The sequence below is a fragment of the Ochlerotatus camptorhynchus genome, unplaced genomic scaffold (assembly GCF_037179485.1).
Source record: "Ochlerotatus camptorhynchus isolate MF236.1 unplaced genomic scaffold, CSIRO-AGI_Acam_v1.1 ptg000239l, whole genome shotgun sequence".
In the NCBI taxonomy this organism is placed as follows: Eukaryota; Metazoa; Arthropoda; class Insecta; order Diptera; family Culicidae; genus Ochlerotatus; species Ochlerotatus camptorhynchus.
The window spans coordinates 167,317-182,085 of NW_027040729.1; the positions used below are offsets into that span (position 1 = coordinate 167,317).

At 42.4% G+C, this 14,769-nt stretch overlaps 1 protein-coding gene across 2 annotated transcripts in view; it reads right to left on the reverse strand.

Annotated features, from left to right (window-relative positions):
- Nucleotides 1–14,769, reverse strand: part of LOC135704402 (probable serine/threonine-protein kinase mps1) — a 35,238-nt gene extending 20,469 nt beyond the window's left edge. Inside the window, exons 1-3 of one of the 2 annotated variants that reach the window (XM_065225848.1) lie at nucleotides 14,675–14,743; nucleotides 13,740–14,598; nucleotides 935–1,161 (exon numbers count right to left, since the gene is read on the reverse strand). In XM_065225848.1, coding sequence (XP_065081920.1) covers nucleotides 935–1,161; nucleotides 13,740–13,797 — 285 coding nt within the window. In that variant the 5' untranslated portion in view covers nucleotides 13,798–14,598; nucleotides 14,675–14,743. Of the gene's footprint in view, nucleotides 1–934; nucleotides 1,162–13,739 lie in introns of both variants that reach the window. The other variant, XM_065225849.1, reaches the window with a different exon arrangement.

Below are 14,769 nucleotides of genomic sequence, written 5' to 3' on the forward strand. Positions count from 1 at the left end.
ATTTGATCCTAGATACCTTCAACTAGGTAGACTTACTTATATGCGACACAGCGTGGGACAAAGTACGTCTTTTTGCGTACTTAAGACCTCAGAGCCGTGGGTACTTTCTTACTCCGATGGGTACAACCAACTGCATAGTCTATGTATGTGTATGTGTGTGTATGTATGTGCGAATACGTTGCTGTAATTGGTCAATTAGGTTCAATATTATAGAAGATTGTCGGTACGCGCGTGCTCATCTCCTATCACGGAACGGGTCTTCCAAGAGTTTATGTGTCGCACTACTTGTACGATAACAATCTGGTTTAAAAGGGCGGTGAGTAAATTATTTTGTTTACATCTTGCGCTTCGCGAGGTTGCGTAGATAAAACGGCTATCTTGGTAAGGTTTCTACTTTTGGATGGTTTGTTTACCTATTATGTATTATTACGAAAATAGGCTGCGGAAATGTTGTATATGCCTAACGGTTATGTGGAATTGATGAGCATATAATTGAAGAGACTTCCACTACTTCGAGTTGTGTTCAGTAAATTTCAGAAGCAAGTTCAAAGAACCTTAGTCAACATTCGAAAAATTCATGTCCTTTTCCTACACCCGACAATCATGAGATGTATGAAATGCGTCGGGTTAGAAATCTCTTTTTAAATAGATACTGCTGAAACAAATTAGCACTATTAGTCTAATGATGTGTCTCGCTTCTTATTTTCCAAGAATGCCATAATTCCCAACGGGAACGGGATAAATTAGTTCGCAAGAAATCCCCGAACGCAGTTGTTACAGCATATGTATCGTTTGCGCTGTATAACGATCCTAAACGATCTGTTGCTGGCAGTAACAGAAGCATACCCATCAGTTAGTATCCCAGCCCCAGGGTTGTACCCACTAAAATGTGTCTCACAAATTATGAAACACACTCATAATCGTCTTCACTTACCTCATCCGTTGCACTGCTCTTCCCGTCCTTCGGTTTCTCGACTGCAGCTCGGGCCTGCAGGATTTTTAGAGCTGTATCATTTTCCACAATCTTGTACACGCTGCTATCCTTGGGGAAGATCAACGGTGGCTCTTTAGGGTTCGAAGCCGTTTCGCCTGTTGTCAACTCGGTGGAAGATCCATTGTTTGGCTTATCGGCAAGACCGATCGGGGTACCATTGGCAAACTCTGTGTTCGAGGTGAGAGCAAGTGAAGGGTTATTTAGTTGAGATTAGTCTGTGTTAACGTCTTCAGTTGGTGTTGTGTTTGAGTAAATTATAATCAGCGTATCTTATACTTAATCTCTGGATTCACCGGACGAATGATTCGCTAAACGATTAAGATTTACAGGTATCAATACTGAGTTAACATCCACTATTCGATTGTAATCTATTGCTGTAAACCCCTACATGAACCCCATGTATCAAATATACACGATCAAACTAACCACCAAGGTGGTTATTCCCCAAGCAAATCTACTAGGACTAAAACAGTAAATAATAATTAAAATTTGTTCAATAACTAAAGCTGAGAAGAGGCATGTGTGTCACTTGAAATTCAAACATGTAAACTATCAACAAATACATGAAATAAAGATTCTTTAAAATCAATATACAAGATCAGTAGTATTCCATCAACCTATCTATAGGCGTGCGTTTCATTATATCCGAGTGACTGAAATAGAATATGATATGGGATTTAAGGATAATCGATTGATTGGCGACAAAGTCTACATCAATGTAACGATAATTGAATTCAATTTGAACAGATCTAGAAACAGGTTTGGAATATATTGGCGGGAGGAACCTACACACACTTTGTTAACAATATATGGCGAGTGCACCGTGCATCGATCGATAATAGAAGCTGCGAAAATTAATAATCAATTATTGAACAGATTATTGTATAAATATGATAAAGCAAGGGTGTGAGGTTTCCCGATAGTCTAGTCAGTAAAAGTGCAGCACGCCATATCGGGTTAGATTCTTGGTCGAGACGCAGCAGTTTTTGGGTTGCGATTCTCTTGATTTCAATTACGTATACTAACCCTAGTAGCACACTCGTCACAAATCAATTGTAGAAACTTATATACGACTTATTTCAGTCATAAAGAAGTTGCTGTAACTTATTGTGATGAAAGCGTGCTAGAATCCGGAAGCACAAATTATTTGGATTTGGAAAAATGGATTCGAACAAACTTTCTCTGTACACTCTCAAATCTGGCTATCCAGCATGCTTGGTACCACCAGACGACAGCACTGTACTCTAAGATTGAACGTACTAACGAACAATACAGCGCCTGAAGACATAGTGGATTGCGAAAATCTTCAGATATTTTGAACATAAAGCAAAGTTGCCTGTTAGCTTTAGCCAGGATGTCATTGTAGTGTGGTTTGAAGGTCAATTTACAGTCAAGTGTTACTCCCAAATCTTTGATCTGGCTAATCCCTCTAACGTTTGCCCGGATATGGAATAATAAAATATTATCGGCCTTTGTTTGCGGTGAAATGATATCACATTGCTTTTGTTGATACTGAGCGTCAAGAAGTTACGAAAGCACAAACTCTGCATGCGATCCACAATCAGCTGCAACTCATCACAATCAGCGATACAATTGATGACCATATACATTATGACATCGTCAGCGTAGAACAGCTGGCATCCAGGTGTCTACTGCCACGAAAACTCGTTGACGAAAAGCCAAAGCAGAAGGGGTCCCAGATATCTTCTTTGGGGAACGCCGGAAACGTTCGTGAAGACTTCAGAACGAGAAGCTCCAACCTTAACACAAAGCGAACGGTTCATAAGGTAATATTTGATCCACGAGATGAAGGATCGAGACACTCTGAGTTTCTCAAGCTTTTTTCCTCTGTTCGGGACATAAAACCACTGCGACCAGTAATTTGATCTATTGTAGTATATCCAGTGCCCTTAGTTTAGTGCATGTCGTATTACTCCATCACTATTGAGAAATGATGAAGTATTCGATTTTTTACAGTTCTTATTCTTGCATTTATCGCAAGGATCCGACTCTAATTGAAAGGTCCCGCTACTTAGACCCTTCGGAGTGTTGAAACATCCTCCAAAGGCACGCCCCTTTGTCAGTCAAAATTGAGGAAATGACACCGAAAATGACCATGCATCAGAGCCCTAGTCTTAACCACTTCAACCTAGGGAACAAGGAATAGAAGATTAGGAATCACTTAGATGTAGACTAACTAACTCATTTTTTCCTTGTTTCAAGATCATTCTCGGTGGACAAAGCCGAGTCTTGTCACTATCAACAAGGCATAACAAGTAACAAGGACTAAGATGTGTTCCTTTGATTACTGAACAATCCTGTTCCCCTAGTTCTTGAAGTAGTCAGGACTAGGAATCGGTGCTAGATCTTACATCCCGTAACGTACCACGAAAAGTTGATCATTCAAACTTTTCGATTTTTTACGCGCATTTGAGTAGCGAATTTTTCAACGAAAAATCGAACCTTTTTTTTCGAACGCCGCCATTTTGGAAATTTTGCGAATTTAGAAAAAATGCTATGTTAGATTTTAGATATTTTAATGATTTTATTTTCTTTCTCCGATGTTTCAGTGCAGAAAATGCTGTCCGACAAGCGACAAAAACATCGCCTGGATCTGTCTGGTTGCTGAACTGCCAACAGAGGAAAAAAATCTAGACAGGTGTCTCCATAAAGCAAAACCAGCAGCCACCCAGCATGGAAGTTTTTTACTTTGGCTCTTTGTACCACTGAAGGTACCCAGAATACTTAAGTAAGTAATAGTACGTTCAGACTGCAGAGCTATCTTGATAGTGATTTTTGTGTTGCAATTATTTGACAACCCTTAAAACATGTTATAACTGCTTAGTCTGGACTGCGCTTAGGTAAATTATTGGATATTGACTCGATAGTCCGACTACAAAAAAACACAAGAACATAAATATGAAAACTTACAGCACAATAAACCTATTAAATTTTGTGTTTCATATGTTTTAACCGACACTTTCCTGGCTAACAAAATAGAGTCAACTCACCTTAACTCGATATTGAAGGAAACATCGAGTTATAGAGCTATCGACTTTTAGAACAACGAAACATTTTTTTTGTTCATCAGTACTTTTAAGAAGAATCCCGAAATATCCCATCTACTTTAATATATGAGCTTATTTACACATATTAAATTGAAAAATAATTCAAAAATGCATTTAAAGAAGGTCTGAGTAGTTGGTTCGGAATAAATATACAGCCAATATGGACAAAAGCGCACAGTAAAATTGATATGGCGCATAAAAATTTCTGGTGTGTGTGTATTCCCTCTAACCCCCACTGGCCGGCAGTGTTATTATGGAAGAACTCTCTCTACAATGTCGCATTTATGTTCATTGTAGACAGCTTTAGTCCGGGAGTTTGACGGTGATAGCTCTATTGCAGATCCAGCAACCCATTTCAGAATGTCTGGAGAGGCACGCCCATTCCGAGGATACGTTCACTTACAATAAGCCCCGCATGTATGCATCACCGTTATCAAATGGATATCGGTAATGTATGTAACATTAAACATTCTTTTCAAACCTGGCACGTATTTAGATTATGTTTTTTTTTATTATTGTTAAATGTATTTGGACTGGTCTCACCATGTCAATTTAATCCTCCAATCCATGGGTTCCGTAATTTTGAATTTTCTCTAAACTTTGCATCTCATTTCGTGATGCACCTTTGTCGTAATACTTCCTTTAATGAACACAAATTTTCTTGCATTACCATGGTAATCTGGGAGGAGGTTCGCGTCTAGTGCTTTCCCCAGAAACAGTTTGCGGCCACCAACTGCGACACGTCCAGTCTTGGGCGTATCCAGCGAGACATCTTTCATATTGCTCGCAATCTCCGACACCGGCGAGAGGCCAGCAGCCGAGCACTTTTGCAAGCCGAAAACTTGCTGATTCACGGCAACGTCGGCCACCGAATCACCACCAAAACTCGCGACGGACACATTATCAACACGTTCCCGGGCTAATTCACCAACTGGACCGATCTATCAATAGAACTGCACGCCGAAAGTGTAGCATCCGCACTTGGAGAACCAGGCTCCCGGGAGGCAAAAAAAAATCCACACCGAACAATGGAACAGAAGCTGCGTCGTATATTTTGGAGGTTAGCTTCAAGGTCAACCGAGCCACTCAGGCAAAACACGAAATATCACTAAATGATAACTTTATGAACACTTGAAACTTAATTTCAGTACACTAATTAACAAATTTATAGCCAAAAAGTGTTTAATTCGCTTACGAAAAATACGCAGCAAAAGGAAAACACGTCAGCTTTCACGCGCGGCCTACTGCGATCAGGTTTTGACAATTTGCAAGGTTTTTTTTTTTTTTAATTCTTTATTTAAGAGATTTTTAGCCTTAGGCTAGTTCATCTCTAAAATTTGCAAGATAGACCAAAAATGCCAGTTGTGTTTAAAATTGTGTTAAACCTTCAATATCACCGCAAATAATTGGAATGAATAGATATTGAAAATTCATGGGATTCTAACCCTCACCTAACGAATGTTGCGCCTTGTCTGGTTTTGGTCACTTCTCTAGAGGCATTTGAAACCCTTCTGGATGTGGCACCATTGCACTGAGCACTCAAGAACGCCTATTTGATGTGTCTCATGCAGTGCTGTAAATTCTCAAAATCAATTAAATGTATTTGATGAAAATGAGAAAAGCAGCTATCGGCTATCGAAGAGACCTCATTCGAATGGGTCATTTGACGAAGGTATGGTTCATTATCATTTGAGAAGCGCTTTATATCATTCAATTGAGTGTAACCTACACACAAACGGAGCTTTGGTTGACACTCTGACGAAAAAGCTAAGTCTAATTCGACACCAAGCTGATTCCTACCAGACCCGATGTCGATGTTGTCGATTTTCGACTCACATGATGGGATCTGGTGTGAATTAATGGTACGGAGAATTTCCCCGGAGGACATCAGGAACTTGTTCGGATACGGCCGACAGATTCTTGGTACTCAATATATAAAGATCCTTTTTTTTTTTTTTTTTTCCTTTGGTTTGTTTTTTTCCGTTGATCTTGTTTTCCGTGCTGAGCACCAATGCTACCGACGTGCCAGGAAGGCAGCTCCCACACCTGGACCCTACCTATCGACCCATCAACTCATGAACCGGGGACCAACGGCTTTACTTCCCATCCTTGCTTTGATCTTAACATAAGAATCACAGTAACTTTCCATATTTCGATATTGTAGGGACCATCGAGATGTGGAGAGATCGAGATATTGAACAAGAAAAACCTACTAACCTACCTACCATTTGAAGGGACAGAGATGTCCATCGACAAATACTGCCTATAATACCATATCAGTCCCATATGGAAAATGTGCAATTCCCATGTAAATATTTGGAAAATCATAATAATTTACATCAGTGTTCACTCGGCTGTCGACAGAGGCATGCCACTCTCGATGTGTGTCACGCGATCGTCTGCTTTTTTTTTTCCTTTGGTTTGTTTTTTCCGTCGATCTTGTTTTCCGTGCTGAGCACCAATGCTACCGACGTGCCAGCCAGGAAGGCAGCTCCCACACCTGGACCCTACCTATCGACCCATCAACTCATGAACCGGGGACCAACGGCTTTACTTCCCATCCGAAGGAAGGCGTGATCAGAGATGTTATGCCTCAGAACATCCCGGCGGCGCCGACTGGGATTGAACCCAGGCCTGCTGGGGTGAGAGGTAATCACGCTTACCACTACACCACCGGCGCCGTTCGACCGTCTGCTTACTCGGCAGCAACCATTGTGTGGTCCTCCTCATTGTTCTTCATCAGCGGTTCTATCGGTCGATGCGTCCATTGTTGCAATGGAAGCGCTCTGCTCTTCGTTGGCGATACTGCCATACAATGAAAGCACTGGAAGCGGATTCCGTTCTGATGGAGGAGGCTTATTGGGCAGCGGAAGATGTGTTTATTGTGTTGTACCTTTTCACTATAGTTTTACGATGTTTGTATAGTGAATAAGAATCCTCGGTTTGGCAACTTCAAGGTCCTGGACCTGACGGAATTTCTCCAGCATTAAAAAAAAAGTCTAGCAATGGAACTCACTGCTCCATTGTTTTGGCTTTTTAATGTCACTGGAATCCGGAACCTTTCCAAAAATATGAAAAAGATCATTTTTAATACCTATTTGAAATCTGGCCGGAAATCTGACGTACGTAATTATCGTGGAATAGGCAATATCTCTTGCATTCCGAAGTTTTTCGAGGCAATAGTAAAAGAAAAATTATTTCTTCAAACCAGAAATAGAATTACTGACATGCAACACGGCTTCTTTAAAGGACGTTCGACCTCGACAAATTTACTTGAATTTATAGACTATTCATTAAATGCAATGGATAATGGAAACCACGTAGAAGCCTTGACATACCAATGCTACTCTTCTTCTGCCTTGAATCATATTTAACTAACCGTCAACCAATAATTAAATTCAACGGAAAGAAATCGACCCTAAATAAAGTTACCTCGGGAGTCCTCCAAGGCTCTCATTTGGGACCTCTTCTTTTTATTCTATATGTAAACGAAATTTCCTTCATTCTCAAAAAAACTAAAATTGCTAATCTTCTGATGGAGTAGGCTTATTGTACAGCGGAAGATGTGTTTATTGTGTTGTACCTTTTGACTATAGTTTTACTATGTTTGTATAGTGAATAAGAATCCTCGGTTCGGCAACTTCAAGTGCAGGATATTTTGCAGGCTTTAAAGAATTTAGACGCCTCGAAAGGTCCTGGACCTGACGGAATTCCTCCAGTATTTAAATAGTCTAGCAATGGAACTCACCGCTCCATTGTTTTGGCTTTTTAATATGTCACTGGAATCCGGAACCTTCCTAAAAATATGTTAAAGATCATTTTTAGTACCTATTTTAAATCTGGCCGGAAATCTGACGTACGTAATTATCGTGGAATAGGCATTATCTCTTGCATTCCGAAGCTTTTCGAGGCAATTGTAAATGAAACATTTACATAAATTTCTTCAAACCAGGAACACGGCTTCTTTAAAGGACGTTCGACCTCGACAAATTTACTTGAATTTATAGACTATTCATTAAATGCAATGGATAATGGAACCCATGTAGAAGCCCTCTATACGGACTTTAGCAAGGCATTTTACCGAATTGACATACCAATGCTACTCTTCTTCTGCCTTGAATCATATTTAACTAACCGCACACAAATAATTAAATTCAACGAGAAGAATTCGACCCCAATTCAAGTCACCTCAGGAGTCCTCCAAGGACTTTTGTGACCTTTTCTTTTTATTCTATGTATAAACGACATTTCCCTCATTCTCAAAAAACTAAAATTGCTAATCTATGCCGACGACATGAAGCTTTTTTTGGAAATAAGAAATGATGAAGCCATTAATATATTCCAGAGTGAAATACACATATTCTACACATGGTGTAAAAAAGCCTATTAGAACCAGTGATGGAAAAGTTCATCAAAGTTCCCTATGACTCGCGAACTTTTCCCTTGGTGAACTTCGTGAAATATCGCGAACTTTTGCAACACTGATTAGAACTGAATGTAAAAAAAATGCAACTTAATATCATTTAGCATAAAAAGAACACCACCAAACATTTCAATTGCATTAGGAAATCAGAATGTAGAAAAATGTGGGATTTAGGGATTATCTTAGACTCCAAACTAACTTTCATAGATCATTACAATACAATTATTGACAAATAACATGCTAGGCTTTATCAAGCGCTTTTGCTATAACTTTCAGGACCCATACATAATTAAAACCACTATATTAAGAACCACATGTGAAAAGGGCATACAAGCTTTATGCAAGCAAACCTTTGTATGCCCTTTTCTCGCCAAATGAGGGTCGCCCACGCAAACCAACAACATCATAGGGAAGGGGAAAGTTTTCCCTACCAGGTGATGTTGATGGTTTGCGTCGGTGTCATATGGATGGCGAGAAAAGGGCATAAGAAAGTTTGTTTACAAAAAGCTTGTATGCCCTTTTCACATGTTGTTCTTGATATATTGCCTATGTGAGGTCAATACTAGAAACAAGAACTACAATTTCTATTATATGCCCTTCATAAATTAGGTTGAACATCATTTCCTCTTCCATCATATGAAGCACGCTGCATGCTTATAAACACTTACTTACCTTACCAATCAGGCTAAGGCCTTGTTGTCCTCTGCTGTCCGAAGAAGTCGTCTCCACTCTACTCGATCCATGGCCACAGTTCGCCAGCCTCGTAGTCTGCGAAGGGTCCGCAGGTCACCTTCTACTTGGTCGATCCACCTTGCCCGCTGCGCGCCTCTTCTTCTTGTTCCTGTTGGGTCGCTTTCTAGAACCATTTTCACTGGGTCGTCGTGCGGCATTCTTACGACGTGCCCAGCCCACCGTAGTCGCCCAATTTTTGCAATGTGGACGATGGATGGTTCTCCCAGCAGCTGGTGCAATTCGTGGTTCATTCGCCTCCTCCACGTTCCGTCATCCATCTGCACTCCACCGTAGATGGTACGCAACACCTTCCGTTCGAAAACACCAAGGGCGCGTTGGTCCTCCACGAGCATAGTCCAGGTCTCGTGGCCGTAAAGGACCACCGGTCTAATCAGCGTCTTGTAGACAGTCAACTTCGTGCGGCGGCGAATTTTATTCGACCGGAGCGTCCTCCGGAGTCCAAAGTAGGCACGATTCCCTGCCATAATGCGTCTTTGAATTTCTCTGCTGGTATCATTTTCGGCGGTCACCAGTGAGCCCAAATACACGAACTCATCGACCACCTCGATTTCGTCACCGTCAATCTGAACTCGGGGTGGGAGGCTAACATTGTCTTCCCTAGAACCTCTTGCTTTCATGTATTTTGTCTTTGATGCGTTGATGGCAAGTCCAATCTGTCTAGCTTCAGCCTTCAGTCTGATGTACGTTTCCGCCATCATCTCAAAGTTCCGTGCCATAATGTCAATGTCATCGGCGAAACCAAGGAGCTGGATGGACTTCCTGAATATCGTGCCACTCGTGTCTATCCCAGCTCTTCTGATCACACCTTCTAACGCGATGTTGAACAGCAGACACGAAAGTCCATCACCCTGCCGTAACCCCCTTCGAGATTCAAAGGGACTCGAGAGTGTCCCCGATACTCGAACAACGCACGTCACTCGATCCATCGTCGCCTTGACCAATCGCGTCAGTTTATCCGGAAATCCGTACTCGTGCATAATCTGCCATAGCTGATCTCGATCGATTGTGTCGTATGCGGATTTGAAATCGATGAACAAATGATGTGTGGGCACGTTGTATTCGCGGCATTTCTGCAGAACCTGCCGAATCGCGAAAATTTGGTCCGTGGTAGCGCGGGCACCCATGAATCCCGCCTGGTATTGCCCCACGAACTCTCTTGCATATGGTGACAGACGGCGGCATAGAATTTGGGAGAGTACCTTGTAGGCGGCGCTCAGCAGTGTGATCGCGCGGTAGTTGCAGCAATCCAACTTGTCGCCCTTTTTGTAGATTGGGCATACGACACCTTCCATCCACTCCTCCGGTAATATCTCCTCCTCCCAAATCTTGGCAATTACCCAGTGCAGCGCTCTAGCCAGTGCTTCACCACCGTATTTCAATAGCTCACTTGGTAGTTGATCTACACCAGTTGCTTTGTTGTTCTTCAGCCGACCGATCTCCTCTTCAACTTCTTGAAGATCAGGGGCCGGTAGCCTGCCGTCTTCTGCGCGTGCTCCAAGGTCTGTTGCCGTGCCACCTTCGTTTTCTGCTGCTTCACCGTTGAGGTGCTCGTCACAGTACTGCTTCCACCTCTCAATCACCTCACACTCGTTCGTGAGAAGGTTACCGTCCAAGTCCTTGCACATATCGGCTTGCGGCACGTAGCCTTTGCGCGAACTATTTAGCTTCTCGTAGAACTTCCGTGTGTCGTTTACGCGGTACAGATTTTCCATCGCCTCGCGATCTCGGTCTTCCTGCTGACGCTTCTTCCTTCGGAAAACCGAGTTTTGTCTGTTCCGCGCTTGTCTGTATCGCTCCACATTCAATCTCGTGCGGTGTTGCAGCATTCTCGCCCGTGCTGCATTCTTCTCCTCTACTAACAGTTTGCATTCGCCGTCAAACCAGTCATTTCTTCGGTCCGGGATTGCAGTACCTAGTGCCGCTGCAGCAGTACTACCTATGGCTGAACGGATGTCCCTCCAGCCATCTTCAAGAGAAGCTGCGCCAAGCTGCTCTTCCGTGGGTAGTGCAACTTCCAGCTGCTGCGCGTAGTCCTGGGCAACTCCGGTGTCCCGTAGTTGCTCAATGTTGGGTCGTGGCGTTCGACTTCGACGTGTGTTATGCACCGTCGAGAGTTTTGAGCGCATGCATACTGCAACTAGGTAGTGGTCCGAATATATGTTCGCACTGCGGTACGTGCGGACGTTGATAATGTCGGAGAAGAATTTCCCGTCGATTAGAACGTGATCGATTTGGTTTTCTGTGTGTTGGTCAGGTGATCTCCAGGTGGCTTTGTGGATATCCTTGCGGGGGAAAAAGGTACTTCGAACTACCATACCCCGGGAGGCTGCAAAGTTCACGCATCGTTGGCCGTTGTCGTTCGATACGGCATGCAGGCTGTTTGGCCCGATTGCCGGTCTATACATTGCCTCCCGTCCTACCTGAGCGTTCATGTCGCCGATGACGATTTTGACGTCCCGTTGCGAACAGCCGTCGTACAGTGTCGGCAGTGCACGTTGATGATGCTGTAGTTGAAGAAACGGCCCTTAATCCTCAACTTGCACATCCTCGCGTTGATCGGCTGCCACCCAATCACGCGTTGGCGCATCTTACCCAACACTACAAAGCCGGTTCCCAGCTCGTTGGTGGTGCCACAGCTCTGGTAGAAAGTAGCCGCTCGATGCCCGCTTTTCCATACCTTTTGTCCCGTCCAGCAAAGTTCCTGCAGTGCTACGACTTCGAAGTTGCGTGGTTGAAGTTCGTCATAGATTAACCTATCGCAACCCGGGAAGCCGAGCGATTTGCAGTTCCATGTTCCGAGTTTCCAATCGTAGTCCTTATTTCGTCGTGTAGGTCTGTGCCGATTGTTCCGATCCGTATTTCTTTCTTCGGTATTTGGAACTTATAAACACACAAACATTAAAAGAGCGACGTGAATATGCAATGGTTCCGTTTGTAAACGATATCGTTTCGCAACGCATTAACTCAGCAGAACTTTCATAAAAATTAAATTTTTATGCACCTACTCGACAACTCAGAACCCGAGATTTATTTGCCATAACCCAGCATCGCACAAATTATGCAAAATTTGGGCCATTTAAACGCATGATGGCGCCTTACTGCGGAACCATTGACTTTTCAATGTCTCGGCATAAACTAAAACAATATTTTAACTCCATACGGAATCATAACTCGTAAGAAGTATTTTTAATTCTTTCCTTTGGTTTGTTTTCCTTCGATCTTGTTTTCCGTGCTGAGCACCAATGCTACCGACGCCAGGAAGGCAGCTCCCACACCTGGACCCTACCTATCGACCCATCAACTCATGAACCGGGGACCAACGGCTTTACTTCCCATCCGAAGGAAGGCGTGATCAGAGATGTTATGCATCAGAACATCCCGGCGGTGCCAACTGGGATTGAACCCAGGCCTGCTGGGGTGAGAGGTAATCACGCTTATCGCTACACCATCGGCACCGTTCGTAAGAAGTAGAAATAGAATAGCAGACAATATTTTTTTTATATTCCTAAGAAAAACTTGTATATGTACAAGTCTACATCGGTTGATGAAATAAACTGACTTCTGGACGCTTGAATTTCAGGATGAGACTGATATGCGATTACTTTGCTTGATGGGGCAAACTGACTTGATGTTGTTTTCACATTTTTCTTGATCAAAGTCCATAGTTTTATCACGTAATATGAAAGTAGATACCAATTGATAGTGGATAGCGTTATTATCTTAAAATTGACGAATATCACGTATCGAGATATAGAACATCGAGATATGAAGAGCTGACTGTATCGAGTTATTGCGCTAAAAATCTCGCAAATAAAACAATTCAATTTTATTAATTAATGCATCCAGTTATAGAATCAAAAAAACACTACACAGATCATCGGCGAATGGGTGGTTTTACGAATGGGTGGTCACCCTGGAATTAGTATCTCGCTGCAAATTCGGTTGAACGAAAGTTACAATATGATTGCGATGTAAAAGAGTTATATTGAAAAATGGGCTTGTTTGAAAGTAAGTCCCGACTCATTACTGGATCTCAAAACTCAACCCTCTCCTTCCTATGGTAACACAGGTGATCCAGAACTTTTTGGTCCGTTCAGTAATTATTTAAGCTTTTCGGTTTGCTCATTATTTTTGAGAACTTAACTGAATGACTAGTGAAAAACAATTAAAATATTAATGATTTTAAACAAAACAATCCATAACCACTATTTAGAATCGAATTTATTAAGAATCACAGGAGCAAACCTAAGCCAAAACAGTTATTTTAGCCATATCATAAGAACAAGGTCGTTTTTTGACTGAATCCTCAAAGGTTATTATTAAGAGAACAGTTTACTCAATTGGGCTTGTTAGATCATAGCTGAATCGCATCACATTTAGCACAGATCACATCACATCATGATCGTCGCATGGCATCGTAGCAAACAGACTCTAAGCTTCCTCAAACCTGTTTTTCAAAATAAAACAAAAAAGACGACACTTTTATCTCCGCGAAACTTACCGGATTTTGCAGCTACAAAGACTAGAAACGACAGCAGCACTCGCAAGTTGACCTTCATCTTCGTTTTACACACGGTTCGAAGGAAGCACTGATAGCAATTCTTATTTTGATGCAACTCTTTTATCCAGAAGATGACTTCAGATCTCACGGAATTGGTTCGTAGAACTACCGTGAGTTGAGCTGATGAAACAAATTTGATGCGTTTTAAATATTAGCACCTTGAACCTTTTTTTTCGCACACGTTTACCGATCACAACAATTGATCAAAACACTTAGCATATCTTACGCTCTATCGGTCACACTTTCGATAGGTTAATCCGTCTACGCACACACACAATTCTTCGTAGCTATTTTGCCGACGGACAATACCGGTTCTATTTGGTACAGACTGTATTGATCCGTTGGTTATTCACTAGATATTACTCATAGAGCACAATACACATCACCTTCGCGACACTTGAATTTTCTTGCGGACTGGTTACTTGGAATACCCCGAATAAACTACATTCCTTCACATCCAATCAATAAATACCATCCAAGTGAGCTAAGCTGCGCAGTATAGCCTACTTCTGAGGCAATGTGACGCAAAATTAATCACCGCTCACTGAGGAACTGGAAACCGCGTATCCGCTTCTTCGCAAGATCTGCGAAATTCGACGCTCTTGTTGTTTGAAACCTCTTCGGAGAAGCAGCACAAAAATTAATCAAATTAGCACCGGCTATGTGACGTGTTGTTGTCGCTTCGGACGTTCGCAGTGCACTTGTGCGTCCTATGGTCGGAAATCTCCGATTTAATATCTCACGTAGTTGTGATACAATGACGTGTAGGTAGATTGGTTCCGCGCGGTACCACCGAAGTCTGCGCACCAATAAATTGATAAACGTAATTGAACTGATAAGAAGCAACCCGATATAGGCAGGACCGATACTCTTACCGAAGGAAGATTATCTCTTATACTTGGTAGTGAGCGGTGTCTTCTGTGTCGGGTTGTCTTATCGGCACGCTTGTCCACACGGAACTGAGCGACCG